Source organism: Oxyura jamaicensis, chromosome 1 (genome assembly GCF_011077185.1).
Source record: "Oxyura jamaicensis isolate SHBP4307 breed ruddy duck chromosome 1, BPBGC_Ojam_1.0, whole genome shotgun sequence".
NCBI lineage: Eukaryota > Metazoa > Chordata > Aves > Anseriformes > Anatidae > Oxyura > Oxyura jamaicensis.
The window spans coordinates 169,232,012-169,250,011 of NC_048893.1; the positions used below are offsets into that span (position 1 = coordinate 169,232,012).

General features: G+C 34.4%; 1 protein-coding gene across 4 annotated transcripts in view; it reads left to right on the forward strand.

The window, feature by feature from the left end:
- Window positions 1-18,000, forward strand: part of DIAPH3 (diaphanous related formin 3) — a 242,005-nt gene that overhangs the window by 42,002 nt on the left and 182,003 nt on the right. For all 4 annotated transcript variants that reach the window (XM_035321732.1, XM_035321706.1, XM_035321713.1 and 1 more), the window contains 8 exons: window positions 8,667-8,777; window positions 9,205-9,323; window positions 9,473-9,589; window positions 10,259-10,377; window positions 10,518-10,582; window positions 11,023-11,127; window positions 13,625-13,951; window positions 14,834-14,948. In XM_035321732.1, coding sequence (XP_035177623.1) covers window positions 8,667-8,777; window positions 9,205-9,323; window positions 9,473-9,589; window positions 10,259-10,377; window positions 10,518-10,582; window positions 11,023-11,127; window positions 13,625-13,951; window positions 14,834-14,948 — 1,078 coding nt within the window. The remainder of the gene's footprint in view (window positions 1-8,666; window positions 8,778-9,204; window positions 9,324-9,472; window positions 9,590-10,258; window positions 10,378-10,517; window positions 10,583-11,022; window positions 11,128-13,624; window positions 13,952-14,833; window positions 14,949-18,000) is intronic.

Here is an 18,000-nt window from a genome sequence, read left to right on the forward strand (position 1 = left end):
CACATAGCCTTTACTTGTTTTGTTATTCCCTTTCCCCCCTCCCTCTTCCCTTTTCCCTTTTTTCCCTTTAGTTGAATTAATAATAATATTTCCTTAATTATATATATATATATATATTTTTCCCCTCTTTAATTAAATCATCCTTATCTCAACCCGTGAGTTGTTCTTTCCTTTACTTCTTCCCCTCCTCATCTGAGGAGGAGGAGTGAGAGAGCGGTTGTGGTGTTCAACTGCCTAGCATGGTAAAACCACCACACATATGCCTTAACTGCATGCCTGTTGTAAAAAAAAAGATACTCTCAGGATGAAAATACTGTTTGGTTTAGAGCTGCCCCTCAGGAAATAGCATAGAAATTACAGTCCATAGCAACACAGCAAAATTTTAGAAAGTGCATCAGAGAGCTGTGTATTACTGTATGTCTTTCAGTGTTAGAGCCAAAAATAATGAGACTTTTTCAGGCATCTTCTCAAGAATGGACTGACAAAATACCTCTGTCTGCAGAATCTACAACTTCTGATGAATTGGTTTTAGGTATAGATCATTTGCCCAGAATATTTTGGTCACGATGACTTCTGAGGAAGCTAATTGACCTGTCTTCACTAAATCTGATGCTACCTCAGCAGGAATACCTCTTCATTATTGAAGATGAGTTGCCTTTTTGATATGGACATGGCCTTGCTTCTTTTTGCCCATGACTGAAAATTCATAAGACTGGCAGTTTCATTCAAGGTAATAGAGTGTAAAAGAATACTGTTGAATTGTCAGTTTGGCCCCACTCCTCTGGAGTGCAAGTAATGACTGATTCTTCTGTGTACCAATAGTTGACACTTATAGAGCTGTCAACTGGAGCATCACAGCATTTTCAGTAAGTGTTTTGTACTTTGAGAATTGTCAAAGAATGATGTTGCATTTGGGATAACAGTTCTCCAATTTTTGCTTAATTAGGAACATTGAAGACAAGTAATTATGAGTGGATACTGCTTAGAATTGTATATGTAGAGACAAATGCTTGAAGAAAAGAATTACTTGTCTGTAGCTTCCTTTCTCCCTGAAGAAGATTTTTCAACTATTTGGACCCTGTTTTCTCTTTGGTTTGACCCTTTATTTGCAGCATTAGAGGTTGGACGGGGAACCTGAAAGGCCCTGTTTACAGACCTTTCCAATAGACTCTGCAAATAGGCAGTGAATGTATTAGGAAATGGGAGCAAACTAATTGTTTGACTATTGTTAGATTTGAAGTCGATGGTGCTCCCTATAATTTAACAATTATAGATACCAGTTTTTATGTGAATCTTCAGATTTTTTAAAACATGTTGTTAAACAGCTTTAGCACTGCTTTAAAATGAAGAACTATTAATCTAATATTTCTAAAGAAAAGGCATGTACTTAATTTTTTTATTTAAAAAAAATGTCAGGTTTTACATATTATTTTTCTGGGGCATTTTTGTAGTTGAGATTTTCTTCCTCTTAAGCAAGTAGACTCATATGGTGGAGGCAAAATATCAGACTTATTCAAAACTTTGTTGACTGGGAGCAAATGAGTTTGCAAGTAAGCCCAACCCATCAAGCATGTGAGCTAGAGGTTTGTATTCTCATGTATCAACGGGAAATCTGAAGTGCAATTTAGTTTCTCACACATCATTTCAGATGCCTTTGTATATTAAGCAAATGTGTACAGTACTTGCAGATAAAACACATTTCCTTCAAGAGGTTTCTTCTCACTCTTCTGGACTGGAATTTGGAAGCTCAATAGGATGCACTGAAGAAGCTATAATGGTATTAGCTTCTGGTATGGTATCTATGTAGTTGATGAAATGGGTCCCCAAGTCCATACAGGCAATGGATCCTAGAATGCCCCAGTCACTCCATGGGTAAAGAAGATCTGAACTGCTTATAAAATCCAGTAGGCAACTAATTAATAAGAATGGGAGTTTAGCAAAGCACACAGCTAGCTGCATGTGGGTATCTGTCTACATATAGGCATCTAAATCTAAGCATCTGAAGTTTGTGCTGTATTGTGTTGGAAAACTCCTGACAATTCTGTTTCAATGCTGAGAAGTGCTGGCACAGCATCAGGACTCTCTCTACCCCTCCTAGGGGGTGGGCAAAAAAGTGAGAAAGGAACATCAGCAGGGCAGCTGACCTAAACCAACCAAAGGGATATTCCATGCCATATGATGTCACACTCAGCAATAAAAGGTGGAAAAAGGAAGAAGAGGGAGGGGTGGGCTCTCATTGTGAAAACGTCTGTCCTCCTCCCAAACACCGGCTACGTGCGTTGAGGCCCTGCTTCAAGGACATGGTCAAGCATCGCTCATTTGTGGGAAGTAGAGAGTAATTTCTTCCCTCTGCACTTTCACATAGCCTTTACTTGTTTTGTTTTGTTATTCCCTTTCCCCCCTCCCTCTTCCCCTTTCCCTTTTTTCCCTTTAGTTGAATTGTTTAATTAATAATAATATTTCCTTAATATTTTTTTTTCCCCTTTAATTAAATTTTCCTTATCTCAACCCGTGAGTTGTTCTTTCCTTTACTTCTTCCCCTCCTCATCTGAGGAGGAGGAGTGAGAGAGTGGTTGTGGTGTTCAGCTGCCTAGCATGGTAAAACTACCACAGCTTTATGCAGACACTAATTGTGTCTACCAGGTTTGCTGCATTTTTATTGACATACCTTTAAACATAGAGTAATATTAATATATTTTATTCCAACTGCAAAGTTTAGAAAAAAGTTTTTGTTATTGAATCTTGAATGCATAAGAAGGATATTTTTATCTTGTTTTTGGTATGCGCCCCCAAAATCTAACTTTTCCAGCAGCTGTGTTACGAAAATGTTCACAAGTTTATTTTTTTCCTCTTTTTGACAGATTTAAAATATTTTTTTCCTTACTGCATTGTTATTATAGATCTTCTTATATTCTACATTGGTATGAGTGAACAAATTTCACATTCTTGTTATCATGTGTTATCACAATAATTTAAGTATTGCATACTAATCATAGGATCAGAGAACAGCCCACCTTGGAAGGAACCTCCAAAGACCATTTGGTCCAGCCTTTTGTGGAAATAGGAGCCTAAATGAGGTTATCTAGCACCCTGTCCTGTCACTTTTTGAAAACATCCAGTGATGGAGACTACACCACATCCCTGGGGAGGCTTCCTGTGATTGATTGATCTTTCTAAAAAAAAATATTTTCTATATCAAAGTGAAACCTCTCCCAGTGCAGTTTGTACCTGTTGCCCCTTGTCCTCTTCACATGTGGCTCGTTGTGAAGAGAGAGCCTCTGCCCTCTTTGTAGCTGCCATTAAATGGTAGTTTCATTTGAAACATGTTAAAAACATTTGTGATATAGTAACAGGCTCTTGCCATAGTTCTTCTCGTTTTTTTTTTTTTTTTTTTTTTTTTTTCTTCTTCTTCTTTTTAAAGTTTCATGAAGCAGATTACTCAAAGGTAGATTTAAATAAGGCATTGCTTACTTGCTTCCTCTTGTATAACCACTTCTCGTTCTGCTTTTGCAGAATTGTGTTTGGAACTTTCACTGTTGCTTTGTCTTTGTATTCCTATGGGAATAGTTTGCTAACACAATCCACTAGGTCTTTGCCTTGTTTATTCCAGGAAAACTAACTTATGTTCTAGTTACAAACTGAAGTTGAATTCCCACTTGATCAAATTTGACTCAAATACTAGAACAATGGTACTTTTTACTGATAGGTTTCTTGCTTTTCACTATGGTATCTTGTCTGTTTTATATTTGAAGAGCATGTGTGTACAAGTACCTTTTTCATTTGGGGAATTAAAAGAAAAAAGGTATTTTAGGTGCAATTGCATCTGTAGACATCGTTTCATCTAAATTGCATTGCTACATCAAAGATTAAACTAGTTTGGTCTGGATTTACACTCTAGTCTACTTTCTTGATTGCCTCTTCCTTGATAGTTTAAATCAAATTAGATAAAAGCTAATTCCTTGCTTACATGTCCATCCATTTTATTAATTCTTTTCATGTTAGTATTGTAAATATACTATTTTAAACTACTGATAACAATGTCAAAGGTTTTAATTCTGTTGTAATCAAACACCATGAAGTTTCTGTTTTATCGAAATATAAATGTAAATGTGCAGTATTGTACATTATAACTGACTGTATGTTATCATGTACACGTTTGTAGAGTCTCAACCAGTAATACTGGTAATACAACCAGAGATACTGAATTCCTAGTTTTGAATGGAAGAGCTAATTGAATCAAAAAAACCAAAATTGAATGAATGACTTTTTTCCAGAGAGATAAAGCACTACAAAATTATGATGGTGTAACAGGTTTCAATTTAATAATCTAATTAAACTTAAAGTTAGGGGCAGTAAAAAAAAAGGCTACTGAGGGAAAATCTGAATACTGACAGTGGATGTGGGTGGATTTGTAAAGTGGACCTATACTAAAACAAATACAAAAAAGTTTAAGAATAAATAATATAGCCCATACTTAGAGAATAAGAGAATATATTTTATAAGGAATTGTTGAAGTACATTTCAACTGTTACTCTCTGCCATTTGTAGCATCCAAGTTACAGATGAGTCTGGTCAGATCCTACAAGTTGTTTAACTGCAATTTGTGCTGTTCATGGGCATAAGGAACACAGATTCCATTAAAAGCCAGGGATTTATCATTAGTCTAAATAAAGTATTAATGGACTAATCATATTATTGTCAGATAAACATGTGTCTGCTCTTATCCCATGCCTCTGCTCCTCTGTGCTGCACTTCATTTAGGGTCATAATATCTACCAGCAAGTAATAGAAACATATGCAACAGTAAACTGTGGATATGAACTGTGTGCACAAACTTGTACAAGGCTAAGTCAAATCCAAAACAAGTGGGGTAGTAGTCATTCTGATATTAGCCTACTCCTATTGCAGATAAATAAGTCAAAACAAAGATCCAGGCAGGCCAAGAAAAGTCTCAGTAAAGCCTGACAAGTCTGGAGGCATGTATTCTTAGCTTAATACAAAGCTTGTAGCCTGTTACTAGTAAAAATATCTGTGCTACCAGGCTGCAACACATTGGCTATGAAGAGCTTATTCAGTTTCCAAAAAAAAGCTTGATTGTGCAAGAGAAGAGTCTTAATTTCTCCTGTATTGGGTACAATTAAGACAATTACTTGAAGATTTCAGAATAGTTCTGACAAGCACTGCAAAGATGACAGGATCTACTGTGACAGTTTAAGCCCCAAACTGTTATCAATTTAGCCACTTTTCAAGTTGGTTGTTCAAAGAAGAATAACTGGGGATTATTTCTTATTCATAACTTTAATGAAGCAGCTCCAAATCTGAAAGATCTTTCTCAAGGAAACATATTTTGTTAAGACAGAATGGTCAAAGTTGCAGCCCTGTTACTCATCTTCCTATTTAACTGAGTTCTTTTAAAAATGACTGCTAGAAATGTATATAAGTATATTTCTGTCTGAAAGAAAACACTGTTGGTATATTCCTCTTTTAATATGTATATTTTTTTATTACTACTCATTAGGTGATGGTTCAGATGAACTCCCTGAGAAGAATGGTGGAGTAAGGGCATAGAAAGGGAGAAAGTCTTTATTGCCTTGCATTTTAACACAAGTGTTTTTATTTTGTTATTACTTTGTAAACTTTTTATATTACACATTTTGCTTTCATAAAATAGAGACAGACTTGCAGCAAGGAAACATTACTTCATCAAATCTTAATACAGCTCAAACAATTTTTGAGCTTTAAGGACTTTTTTTTTAATGAAACTTCTAAACAAATCATATACCATTTTGTAGTGTTATGGGATTTGGCTATTTAATAAACTCTATCCTAAATTTTCTATTTTTTTGACATTTTACAAACTTTTTTTTCTTACTTCAAGTCCAGTCTTAGGCCAGTCAGAGTGGTTTTGCCTGTTCCATGAGCCTTTCCAACATGTCTCATCAGTTTGTGAAAAAGGTCTTTGCTTTACAGAGCTGTTACGCTGCTGTTACACTTTTTTCACATTGTTCATTTATGTTGCATTTAGTCATGCTATTCAATAATTGTTTTTCTATTCTATATATTATACTTTCAATATATTTGCACAGTAGAAAAGTCAAGCTTACCAGGCTGTAGTTGTGTATATCTTCCCCCAAAACATCCCTGTAAATATCAGCATTTTTTTTTTTGTCATCTTCTTGGGTGTGTCAGTGTACTTTAAGTAAGAATTTATATGCAGTAGTGAGTACTGAAGTAACTTTATATTTGATTTTATTCCTAACTTTTGGGTGAATCCTCTTTCGTGTCTTTTAGTTGTTGGCTTGTTTATAAGTTCTTCTGCCAACCCCTGAACCTGCGAAAGATGTCCTGTCTCTCTCTGTGTTCTACTGTGGGAACTCATTTCACACACATAGGACATGGATGAAGTGTTGCTGAAGTTTGTTTTCCCTGGGCATTCCTTCTTACTGCGATCTTTTATTGACCCTACAGATTATCTGGTTGACTTCCTTCTTTCTCTGTTCATTGTAGACATTTTTTGAAGATTGTCCCTCAAACTCTGTCTTCTTTAGCCTGCTTAGATACCGCTTTATGTTCAATTGGCTGAAGTTTTGATTTTTTTCCAGTTGATTTATTTTATTTAGATTTTTTGTCTTAAATAATTATTGACTAAGACTGGAGTAAGATACAGAAGTTTACCTTAATTTTTTTTATACAGTTGATTTTAAAAAATAATTGAATTTAATGTGCTGTGTCCTACTGATGTCAATATGGTAAGAACAATAATTTTTTATTATGTGAATCTAGATATTGGCGTGTACTGAGCTTCATAGAAGTTTCAAAGGAAGATAACTTAAGTTGCTCATTCAAGTAAGGGAAAGGAGGAAAGCAGCTTACTCCCTCCTCCTATTACTGTTTTAAAATTGTTATTGATACAAGGTATGTTATACAATGTAGTAACATAAGAGTAGATGCTGTCACAGTACTTTTTCTCCATGAGAGAAGTTAGTATAGTAGTTCCAGCCATGCCATGCCTCCTTGTCCTCATGCCTTTCTGGAGGTTGGAGAGATGATTGTAAGTCCTGGTGCAGAGTTACTGTACTAAGTAACTCCAAACAGTGCAATTTTCAGGACTGGGTGGAGAATGTCAGACACAATGTGCTAATGCTTGGTCCCCAGATACCTGATGGAGCTTACACTCTGCTTGAATTGATGTTTTCAACAGGTTTGCAGCTCTAACCACTATTTACAGATTGCTTACGCTCTTTACATCTCTATGCTTATAACTAAGCTACTTCCTTTCCCTGCAGTGTTAACTAAAGTTAATCTACGTGTTCTAACACTGCTGTCAAGTAAGCCTAATTTAAATGGACTGCCATGTACTCTCAAAACAGTTTATTTAAAGTGATATATACAACTACTTTCATACTTACATTCCTTGCAGTAGGATAAATGATCACAGAATCACAGAATGATGATCATGTCTGACATGATGTGTCAGTCTGTGTCATCATTTAATCTTGATACGTTCTGAAGTATAAATGCTTTCCTCTTGGAAAGCTCATGAGTACCTTTGTATTACTTACAGTCTGTACCAAAGTAGCTTGGCCATGTAGTTCTTCTGGTATATGTACCATATGTAAATTTATTACTTGGAATTGGTGACCTTATATAAATTCATTACTTGGACTTACACGTACTTTGAAGGTGACTGATGCAGTATATTCCCAATAGAACCTTTTCCTTGACCACAAAAGCTGTTTTACTTGTTTACATAGTATATTAGGCCAAATATCCTAATTGACTTGTGATTTTAAAAGCAGCTTAAATCTCTGGAAATGCACGAATAACAGATTTCAGGTGCACTCAAGCAGGATGTGTGATCAATAAAGAGGGTAAAAGGAAAACAACAACAACAAATTAAAAAAGGAAATAATGGCTGTTGTTATCCTAGCAGGTCCTTCTTTGTGATTAATTACAATAATAATTCACTGTTGTTCTAAATGACTGTGAATCTGGATAGTTAATTCCTGCTGCTTCCTGCTGTGGGTTCTCCAGATAAATCTTTGTTCTTGGGAAGAGAGACTACTTCCTAGTTGACTGTGGACTTGTATAGGCATCGGTTGACCTAATGCTTGCTTTTGAACTGAAGTACTGTTCCCATCAAGTGTTCTGTGAAGCAAGGTATATTGTAAGAGGGAAGATTTTAAAAAGAGAAGGGAAAAAAACAAACAAACACCATTCTGCTCTTTAGGTTCAGTTTAGTTTAAATCAGTGTTTTGCCTTCTAATATGATTTCCACTGTATATGCGGATGTTAGCTTTTACCATTTCTGTTATGTCACTAAACATATATATGTTTACAGAAATGTATGTTTACATTGAATTATTTATGTATTGAGAATTATGCTTATCAAGGTGTTTGAGGTAAATGAAGTTGCTGTTTGTATAAAACGACAAAATTCAATGGACTGAGAAAATATTCAATTTTTATGGAAATTTATGACTTGTGTTTGGTATCTATACCTCATGGCTGATATGAATTTTAATTATCTAAATTATGTGATTATAATGTATTGATAATTAGATGTGACATAATTAGATGTGTCTAATTAGGTAGTTTGTTATGTCTTGTTTTGACAGTGCTGATTCTTGAAAACTAAAAATTGTTTTATTTTTCCTTTGTTATAGGTAGCTTGCATGCAGCTCATCAATGCTCTTGTTACATCCCCTGATGATTTGGATTTTAGGCTTCACATCAGAAATGAATTTATGCGCAGTGGATTAAAAGAGATATTGCCAGTAAGCGCCTTGTAGTCTCTCTTTGTATTACTATTTAAATTACTGGACTATTTGAGCTTGAGGGGGAATCAGAGAACATGTTGTAATAAATTATTCTCAAAGGCATTTTATTAAGCAGGAGCCTGAGCAGTTAGATATGAGAATCAGCCTTAAAATAAGAATGAAAAGGTGAAGTGTGCTCTCTGAAGTTTATGCTGAATTCTTAACCTTTTAGGACTTTGATTTAGAACATGCGACAGAATATAGTGCAGCCACTAGTTAAGCCAGGTTGAAGCCATGATTACCTTTTGAATATTTGACTTAACTTTGCGCTATTGTTCTTTAAACTTTAAAATGATGTAGTCTTACAGAAATTAATAAAGGATACAGTTTATTTACTTAGGGTGACGCTAATTTTACTGGCTTTTCAATTGTTTCTTCCTTGCAGCAATTGAAATGTATAAAAAATGAAGCACTAGATATTCAGCTGAAGGTGTTCAATGAGCATAAGGAAGAAGACATGATCGAGTTCTCTCATCGTTTAGAAGATATTAGATCTGAACTAGAATATCCTTTTGATATCGTCAAGAGAAACATGAACAAAATAATATCTGTAATGGACATTTTTCTGATACAGCTTTTGTTTAAAAAAAGTTACCAGTCAACATTTGAATGAAACATTTCTTCCTTGCTGTTATTCTCCTTAATTATTTTACTGAAGTAAATGATGTTTACAACATGGTGTGGAATACAGTTAAGGACACCAGTGCTGAAGGATATTTTCTTTCTATTCTCCAACATCTTTTGCTGATAAGAAATGACTATTTTATACGGTATGTTTAATGCTATATTAAATGTCAGTTATGGATTAGGTGGTTGTTTAATCATTAATGTGCTTTTACAATTTTAAATATAAATACATTTTAGTATTTTTCTGTGCTGAATGCAGTTTGGAAGTATTCCTTTGTGAATTCATGTTCAAAAGTATCAGATTTGAATGTCTTCTATATCTTCTATATGCTCTTTTTCCCCTTTTGCTTAAGATACATTTTTTTATAGAGAGAATACTACTTTTGCTGATATCTGAAGCTTATGTACTGCAAGTATAAGGGATCAGAACAGATCTCTTACTGCTGCTGACATGATTTATAACCAATTGTAATTTTAATAAAAGCAGAAGGAATAACACTGAAGGAAGGAAGCTTCTCTCTGTTGATAGGAAGCAGGAAGATGTCCCGCCTTTCTGTAGTTCAATAGGAAAAGAGATGCGGAGTTTATAATATAAGAATGCTTTATGTTTAGGTCTACTGGTTATTCAGGCTTTGTGTAACTGTTCTTGTGGAATAAAATACCAGACATATTTGTCCTTTGAGGCTTTTGGGGTTTGCCTCTATCCTATAGAAATAAGTCAGCTTAAATCTTTCAACCTCATCTGTGTTCATAGACAGTATTTAAGTGTATGTTAAAAAAAATGATGTAAAAGAATTTACCTCTGTCTTTAGTCCACAGTATTTCAAATTAATTGAAGAATGCGTTTCCCAGATAGTGTTACATCGAAGTGGAACAGACCCAGATTTCACGTATCGTAAAAGATTAGATATAAATTTCAGCCACTTAGTAGGTAAGTATTATGCATGGAAATGATTACAATATCATACTTTTTTTCTGTATCTCAAAAAAAAAAAAATGAAGTTGTGTATGTGGTTAAGAATTTTGTGTTCCCTGTATATTTTCAAGTGTGTATTTGCTTATTTTTTCCAGATATTTGTGTAGATAAAGCAAGATTAGAGGAATGCGAAGAGAGAGCGTCTGAACTTTCTAGAAAAGTACGTAATTTTTAAGTTATGTGGTCCTCACATGGACACAGGAAATTACTTAATAGCTTCATGAATAGTGTAATTGAAAGTGGCATAGCTTTTAACTTCAAATTACAATTATTACTTACGTTGAAGTGGGAATTGGCTATTTCTTGTGGACTGGGAAGTAGAGAAAAGTTGTAAAATATTTACCTTAACTTAGCCTTTCTACTATTTATTTTAAGATTTCACTTATAAATCTCCCCAAAATCAACTGAAAGGTTTATCTGAACAGTTAACAGTTTCTCAGAAAGCTGAAGTGTGAGAATAAGAATTGACTTGTTTGTGTCTGCAGACTCTGTATACTTTACCAATTTTTTTTTGTTAAGAAACCCAAAAGGAGAAGTGAGAATCCAAAGAAGGTATGTGGAACTGACCAGTATCATCATTTTTTTCTTTTTTTCCCTTAGTTTGAAAAAGATTTTGTAGTTCATCAAGAGACCCAGGCCCTACTGCAAAAAAAAGAAGAAAGAATCAATGAACTTGAAGCAGAATTACAAGCTTTTAAATTGCAGGTATAGGACAGTTTAATGAATGTATGAAGTACTGTTTTTGAAATAGAATTAATTTTAGTATTTTTTTTTCAGATTCTGATAATGCAGTTGAGAGTGCTTCAAAGAATGCTGTTATTGATTATTATTGATTGTTAGTTTCTTTTATTTCTGTTTTACACAAAGAATTGTAGTGTGACACTAATTAGCTATATGAGATCCCAGTTGATCCTTTTTGTGCCTGAGCTCTGTTAATTAACTAGTTTCTTGTTTCATTTGGGTTTTGCTTTCAGTGTCATATATTTCCAAAGTAATTAACCACATAGGGTAATAAGTCATATGCTTTTAGACTAGCATTTATCACTGTGATCTTTATCCCTCAACAGGAAATTATTCATTGTGCAGTTGCTTTACTGAAGCCTTACCATGGGTATCCAGCAGTGAAAGAAACAACTTGTGACTTGATGAGAATGTTTTCTGATAGTTTTTCAAAATCCAAACATAAATAGATATTATAAAATGTGATGGAGAAGGAATAGTGCAGATTTTCAGCGATACTTGAGTAAACTTGTAACTGCTTCAGCTCTAAAATTTGTGTGATTTTTTTTGAAGTGATTTTCCTGTGTCTTATTTTCAAGAATGAAGCACAATCTAAAAATGGCTAAATACAGACAGCATTGAGAATGGCTCTGGTTGGAGGGGACCTTAAGGATCATCTAGTTAGAAGAGAAAACATGGATGTAGAAAGATGATGAAATATATATTTTGATCATAGAGCTTTTTTTTATGGTTTTGAGCTTGTTTTAATTTTTTTTTTTTTTAAGTGAGAAATATTAGTTCAGCTCTGCGTTGGTCTGTTCAAAAATGTTATTTTGATTCAGGTTTCTGGTCAGAATTCACTGTTAATATTGAAGTCAGGCTTTAAAAAAAGTAGTTACACAATTTGTTGCTTTCTAAAAAAAAATAAGGAGCTGTGCATCATAAATTAATACAGTAGTTTTATGTATATTGGTTGAAAAAAAACTTTGTTCCTTTTTTCTGAGTGAATTAGGTTTTATCTCCCATATTTTACTGTTTCTGTTGTTCACTGGGTTAAATAGAGCTTTTTTTTTTTTACAGTGAACAAAATATATGCTTATGCTCCTGAACTATTCTACTGTTAATTTTACTTGGAATACTTTACAAATAACAAGTAATTGATTACTTCTGTTTAGTACTATTACTATTAGTACTATTAATCTTAAATTCATTTTAAGAAGAATCTTTGGTTTCCATATGACATCAACTTGTTACAACTATCTTTCTCCTGGTCTCATTCATCATTTACTTCTTTGTAGTATTTAGAGCTTGTTAATATTTGTTTTCTTTCACTTTTTTTTAGAACTTAATTTTTTGGTGTCAGTGCCAATAATGCAGATTTTGAGCAGTTGAAAGCATTATTACTGACCTGCATTTGTTTGTTTACATTTATTGATATTTAGCTATTTCTTTTAAAAACTGTTTCAGTCCTTTGCTTAATGTATTGTCCTCTATTTTTGAAAACTAAAATGGACCATTCCAGTTCATAATTATCAATTTAAAAAGTCAATTAGCATTATGACCAGTAGATAAATATTACTTATCTATTTTTTGTTGGTTTTTGTTGGTTAGCTATTTCATAATGTTTCAAGGGCTGTGATAGAAGTTCTTCAAATAACAGAAATAGTGGTTTTTGTTTGTTTGTTTGTTTTGTTATGGAAATGTAAACGAAAAAAAAAAAGCCGATCTCCACATAGTACAGATGTCCTCACTATATTGAATATTGTCAGTGTGTTATCTTACGAATTTTTAGTACAGTTGTCAAAACTGCTTCAATAAGCGCTGTATAATATTGTCCTGTTGCTACTTTTTCTGTCCGCTTTGTTATAATAGGGTAATGTTTTCTATTTTCGCAAATAGAATGGCTGCTAGTTTTACATATCTGCAGATGTAAGGCAGCCATACTTTTTGGAACTATTTTTTTCATCATTACTTTTTGCCTTCAATCCTGCAGAATGAAAGTGCTCCCGTATTGGAAAATGTTCTTTTTTTTTTTTTTTCCAACAGAATTACCAATCTTAAGTCATATTCCGCTATTAAATCCTAGGAATAGTTCTCTGTAATCTGTCCGATAAGTAGGAATGCCATAAACTAGGTTGTTATTTCTTAATTTGAATCGAACTGTGTTAGTCTCGATAAAATTTCATTAAGATACCTATTAAACACTTCTTAGATCATGATCAATGAAATATGAGTGGGATATAGAATTTCAGTTTGTGATTTTTGGCAGGCACCCACTGCTCTGGATGTCTATTTCAAATAATGAGACTTCCAAAAAATGAAATTGAAAACATTTTGGCTTTATTATAATTCATATTTGTCCTATGCACAGAAAATGTCACTGACTTTAACTTTGCTTGCTGGATTTAATCTATAAACAATGATTGTAATGGCATTTAGTTTACAAAAATATGAAACTGAATAAGAATATTTTCCTTATCAGTATGGCTCCTTGCCACCTGGTTGTCTATCAACACGTGGAGATGCATCTGTCCTTCCAGCGGATGCTACAGGACCACATCAGTTGCCGCCGCCTCCTCCACCACTGCCTTCTAATGGGGCAATCCCACCACCACCTCCTCCCCCTCCTCCTCCACCATTTTTGAATGCCTTGGGAATTCCTCCAGCATTGGGTGCCCCACCACCACCACCTCTACCAGGCCTGCCTGGGGCACAGTGGTCTCCACCTTCATGTACTTTGCCATTTGGACTGAAGCCTAAAAAAGAGTTCAGACCTGAGGTTACCATGAAAAGACTCAACTGGTCCAAGGTAATACTGATTAATGGCAAATACCTAATCAAAAATCTCACAGAGATCTTTGGATAAATACACTGTCAGAAATAAGACTGTATAGAGCAATTGATAAGTTAGTTAAAATTATGTAAATTATGAATACTTTGTGCCTTTAGTTTTTACAGTTTCCTGAAAATTGTGTTTCAATGACTCATGACTCATCATTCAGGCAAATATCTGGAAAAGTCAATTCTGGTCTAGAGTACTAGAACCTCGATACCAGCATGCTTCCTGCATCCTTCTGTGCCTTGTCTTGTAGCTGACTGTTTACACTGGATCAGCAACTGCACAGTACTGATAGCTCTGTAGTTTCCATTTAAGTGTCTTGCATCTATCTACCCCTGGACTGATAGGCATTGCAGGCCTATCCATTTGTCCTCAGTGTAAATGTACTTGCATTTTCAACTTCAACAGTTGAAAAGGACAGAGTCCATCTTACTTTTTCTCTTCTCCCTCGTGATAAGATCAAGTATACCAGGTTTATCAGTACATTGAGTTTTGGAAACTGTAACTATTTAGACCAAAATAAAGACCAAAATGAGATATTTAATATATAATTCAGATCAGTTGTGTTCAGAGACTAATTAAGCCTTACCCAAGTTTTAAATCTAGACCAAAGATTGCTACATGTAGACCTTGGATAACAGAGTATGTTGTCAGTATTGCTTTATATTGTTTGTCCAAAAGTACTTACTGTATGTGTTGTTATTTTGAATCAGAAACATTTTAACAACTCTGAAGTTGGATTGTATGAGAAAACTTCATGTGTTTCACAGAGCTCTTAAGTATTTCATTTGCTTTGGTCTCTCCATGCTATCAGAATAATTGAATTAATTTTGGTTTACCTCTTGCTTGTAGATCAGGCCACAGGAAATGACAGAATCCTGTTTCTGGGTTAAGGCAGAAGAGGACAAGTATGAGAATGCTGACATGCTTTGCAAATTGGAACTTACATTTTGTTGTCAACAGAGGGGTAAGTAATTGATTACTTTAGTTTTCAGCTTTTAAACATACCTTTTAGGTGGCTGGGGCTTAAATACTGTATCAAAGGATTTAGCATATAACATTAAAGTTACATGTTTTTGTTTTTAGTGGGGTGTGTGAAGAAAAAAGCATTTGAAAATCCCAGACTGCTTAAAGCAATAATGTTGAACTATTTTACCTTAGGGGTGGCAAAAAATGTGTGACCCATAAGGAAAAACTTAACAAAAAACAACCAGTGAGAAATGTTTCCTGATAATACAGACATTTGAAAGCTTTTTAAATAAAATTTTGTCAGAATACCTTAATAAAATATTGTAACCCAATCTAGAATCCAGAAGGTGATGTATTTACCCCCAGGCTGCATATATTAATTGATGTTGTTTTGGTTCCTTGAAGACAGAGAATCTTTTTAATGAAGTTTTGTACTTTTCCATAAAACTGTAGCAACATTCATCTCTCCTGACATTTTGCTTAGTTTCTTCAGTTTGTAATGCCTTGTGGAAGAGCAAACTCTTTGAAAGTATTCCTGTCTTTTAACCTTTTCTCCCTTTCTGGAAGTAAGTTGTTGTACTGGTATAGTAGTTACATTATTTTATTCCATATATTAAATGCCATCTTGTTACTTCCTGACACTTTTTTTCCTTATCTTCCTTGAGTGGTGTTAGAGTTTTAGTCCTTTGGGGCAGCCAAAGGAGCACAATTAATTCCTTTTCACAGTTTCAAATTGAAACACATTATTACATTTTTAGCTTGTTTCAGATTTTTCATTGTGATTTTTTATTTAATTTAATGCATGGCATTCTCAAGAAAACCACATTTCTTTTTCCTCTCTGTAACCAAGAACTTTTTACTTTTTTTCTGCTTTTGTCAGATCAGGTTTTTTATGCTTAAGTTGCTGTAGCAGTATTTCTAATGAGTTGAGAGTTACAGTTATTAATGTTGATATTAATAACATTAAAAATGTTGTGCAAAGATTCTTGAATCTATTAGAATAAGTCTAAAGATAATTGTGGTGCCTTTATAATGTTAGGAGAATTCCCAAGAATGTTCCCTGAATTAATAGGTTGGAAGGTTTAAAAGCCACTGGAGGAAATACTGTTTCCTATGTGTAATTAAACAGTAAAATTTGGGAGACTAGATGATGTCGAGGCCAAACATTAATGGCTCAGAGGAGAATTGTGAATCTCCCGACAGCAAGAACATTGGAGTTAACAAGATTAACATCCCTTTAAAGTTGAACTGAATGGACTGGATACATTGTTTTTACAAAACCTAATAGAAGAGAATTACTGGATCTACAGATGAAAAATCAGTGACCACTATTAAATCAAATGATGTAATGGTGGTAGTGGATAAAAGAGCTTACAGAGATGAATTTAACTTTTTTAGAGGTGGAGCTTACTGCTTATCCATATCACGTGGATGGTATGTGTGCCATCTTACTTTTTTCAAAGGAAGAGGAATATTAAGTAGGCATCTAAAGGGCAACAAGGAACTAAATTTCATCTTTGTTTTAGTTTGTTTTAGAGATTTTACCAAAATTTGCATGAATATTTAAACATATAAAGAGGCAGCAGTGGGGATCTTAGTGTCTCTTAGTAATAGCATGAATTTTGGTATAGAGGACAGTACAGTAACTACTTTCAACTCATGGCTGTGGAGAAAAGGGATGTTTCTTTGCAGCTCATGCACTATTTTTTATGATAACACTTGTCAAGGGTATTAAAGACCTGCATTTTTCATACACCTCAGCCTTAAAAGAGATTTGTAACCATGCTTTCTAATGTAGAATCATCAAGCTATTCACTAGACTCAATTTGGGAACAGTCCTTGACTATTTCCAAAGCTTTATCTCTGAAACCAAAAAGACAAGAGAAACTGAAAATAATTCTGTAACCAAGTGTAAAGAGTGAACTGGTTTCTGCTCTGTTGAAGGGTCTGCTTATGCACTCTTTTCACTGAAGTTGTTGTGGAAGGAGGGACCAGGATGTTCGATGATGCTTTAAGTAAATTTTCGTCTGATTTGAATACTTCAGTCTGATCTTACTTAATGTTCAGTTACTGTGTTTTACCAGCTGATGTGCCAAAAGTATTTCAGTGTTGATCAAGAAGAGGAAGTCTTCTTCGTATGTATAAAATCCACTGAGAAATTTCTGCTACAAAAAGGAGTACAGAATAGTATTGAAAAGATTTGAAGCTTTAGCAGATGTTTGTATAAAAGTTAGAAATGATGCTGATTCTAAATGGGTATTGAAGCAATTGAAATAACTGAAGATATTATGGAGACATTAAAAAAACATTACTGTGAGTAGAAAAAAACGAAAGAGCGTCAAGCTTCAAACTGTTAGAAAATCACTTCTGTTGAGGATGTTAGGAGGGTCAAAGACATTCTCAAATCATGAAATTATTTGGTTTGGAAGGGACAGCTGGAGGGCATCTGGTCCAACCACCTTCTTAAACCATAGTCAGAGTACTTCCCTGAGGCTTTTCCATCTGAATTTTGGATATCCCTAAAATACGGAGATGTATGGCTATAGGGTTGGCAACCTTTTCCACTGTTTATTACCACTGTGGTAATTTTTTTTTTTTCCATAACATCTTGTCATAATATTTCTCGTTGCTACTTTTGTCTGTTGCTTCTTGTTCACTGTACACCTCTAAGAAGTATCTGGTTCCCTCTTGCTGTAACTTCCTGTTTGGTAGTTTGAGACAGCAGTAATAGTTCCCTCACCCTTTGTCTTTTATTAAGACTGACAATCACAGCTCTTGGCATTTCCTTCTGCATTATATGTTTCAGTCCTCTCATCATCTTTAGTGGTCTTCTGCTATACTCATTCCAATATATCTACATTTCTCTTGAAGTGGAGAGCCCCAAACCAAACAAATGCTGCAGATACTTCTCTTTGGGAGTGAAGGGGAAGTAGAGGGAACTTCTTTGACTTTACATATTTAAAGTGGAACAATGAGAATTACCAAGGCAACAGTTGCTGATTGTACTCCTGTAGCACCTTACTGAAAACAAAGTGTGGGCTCAGAATAAC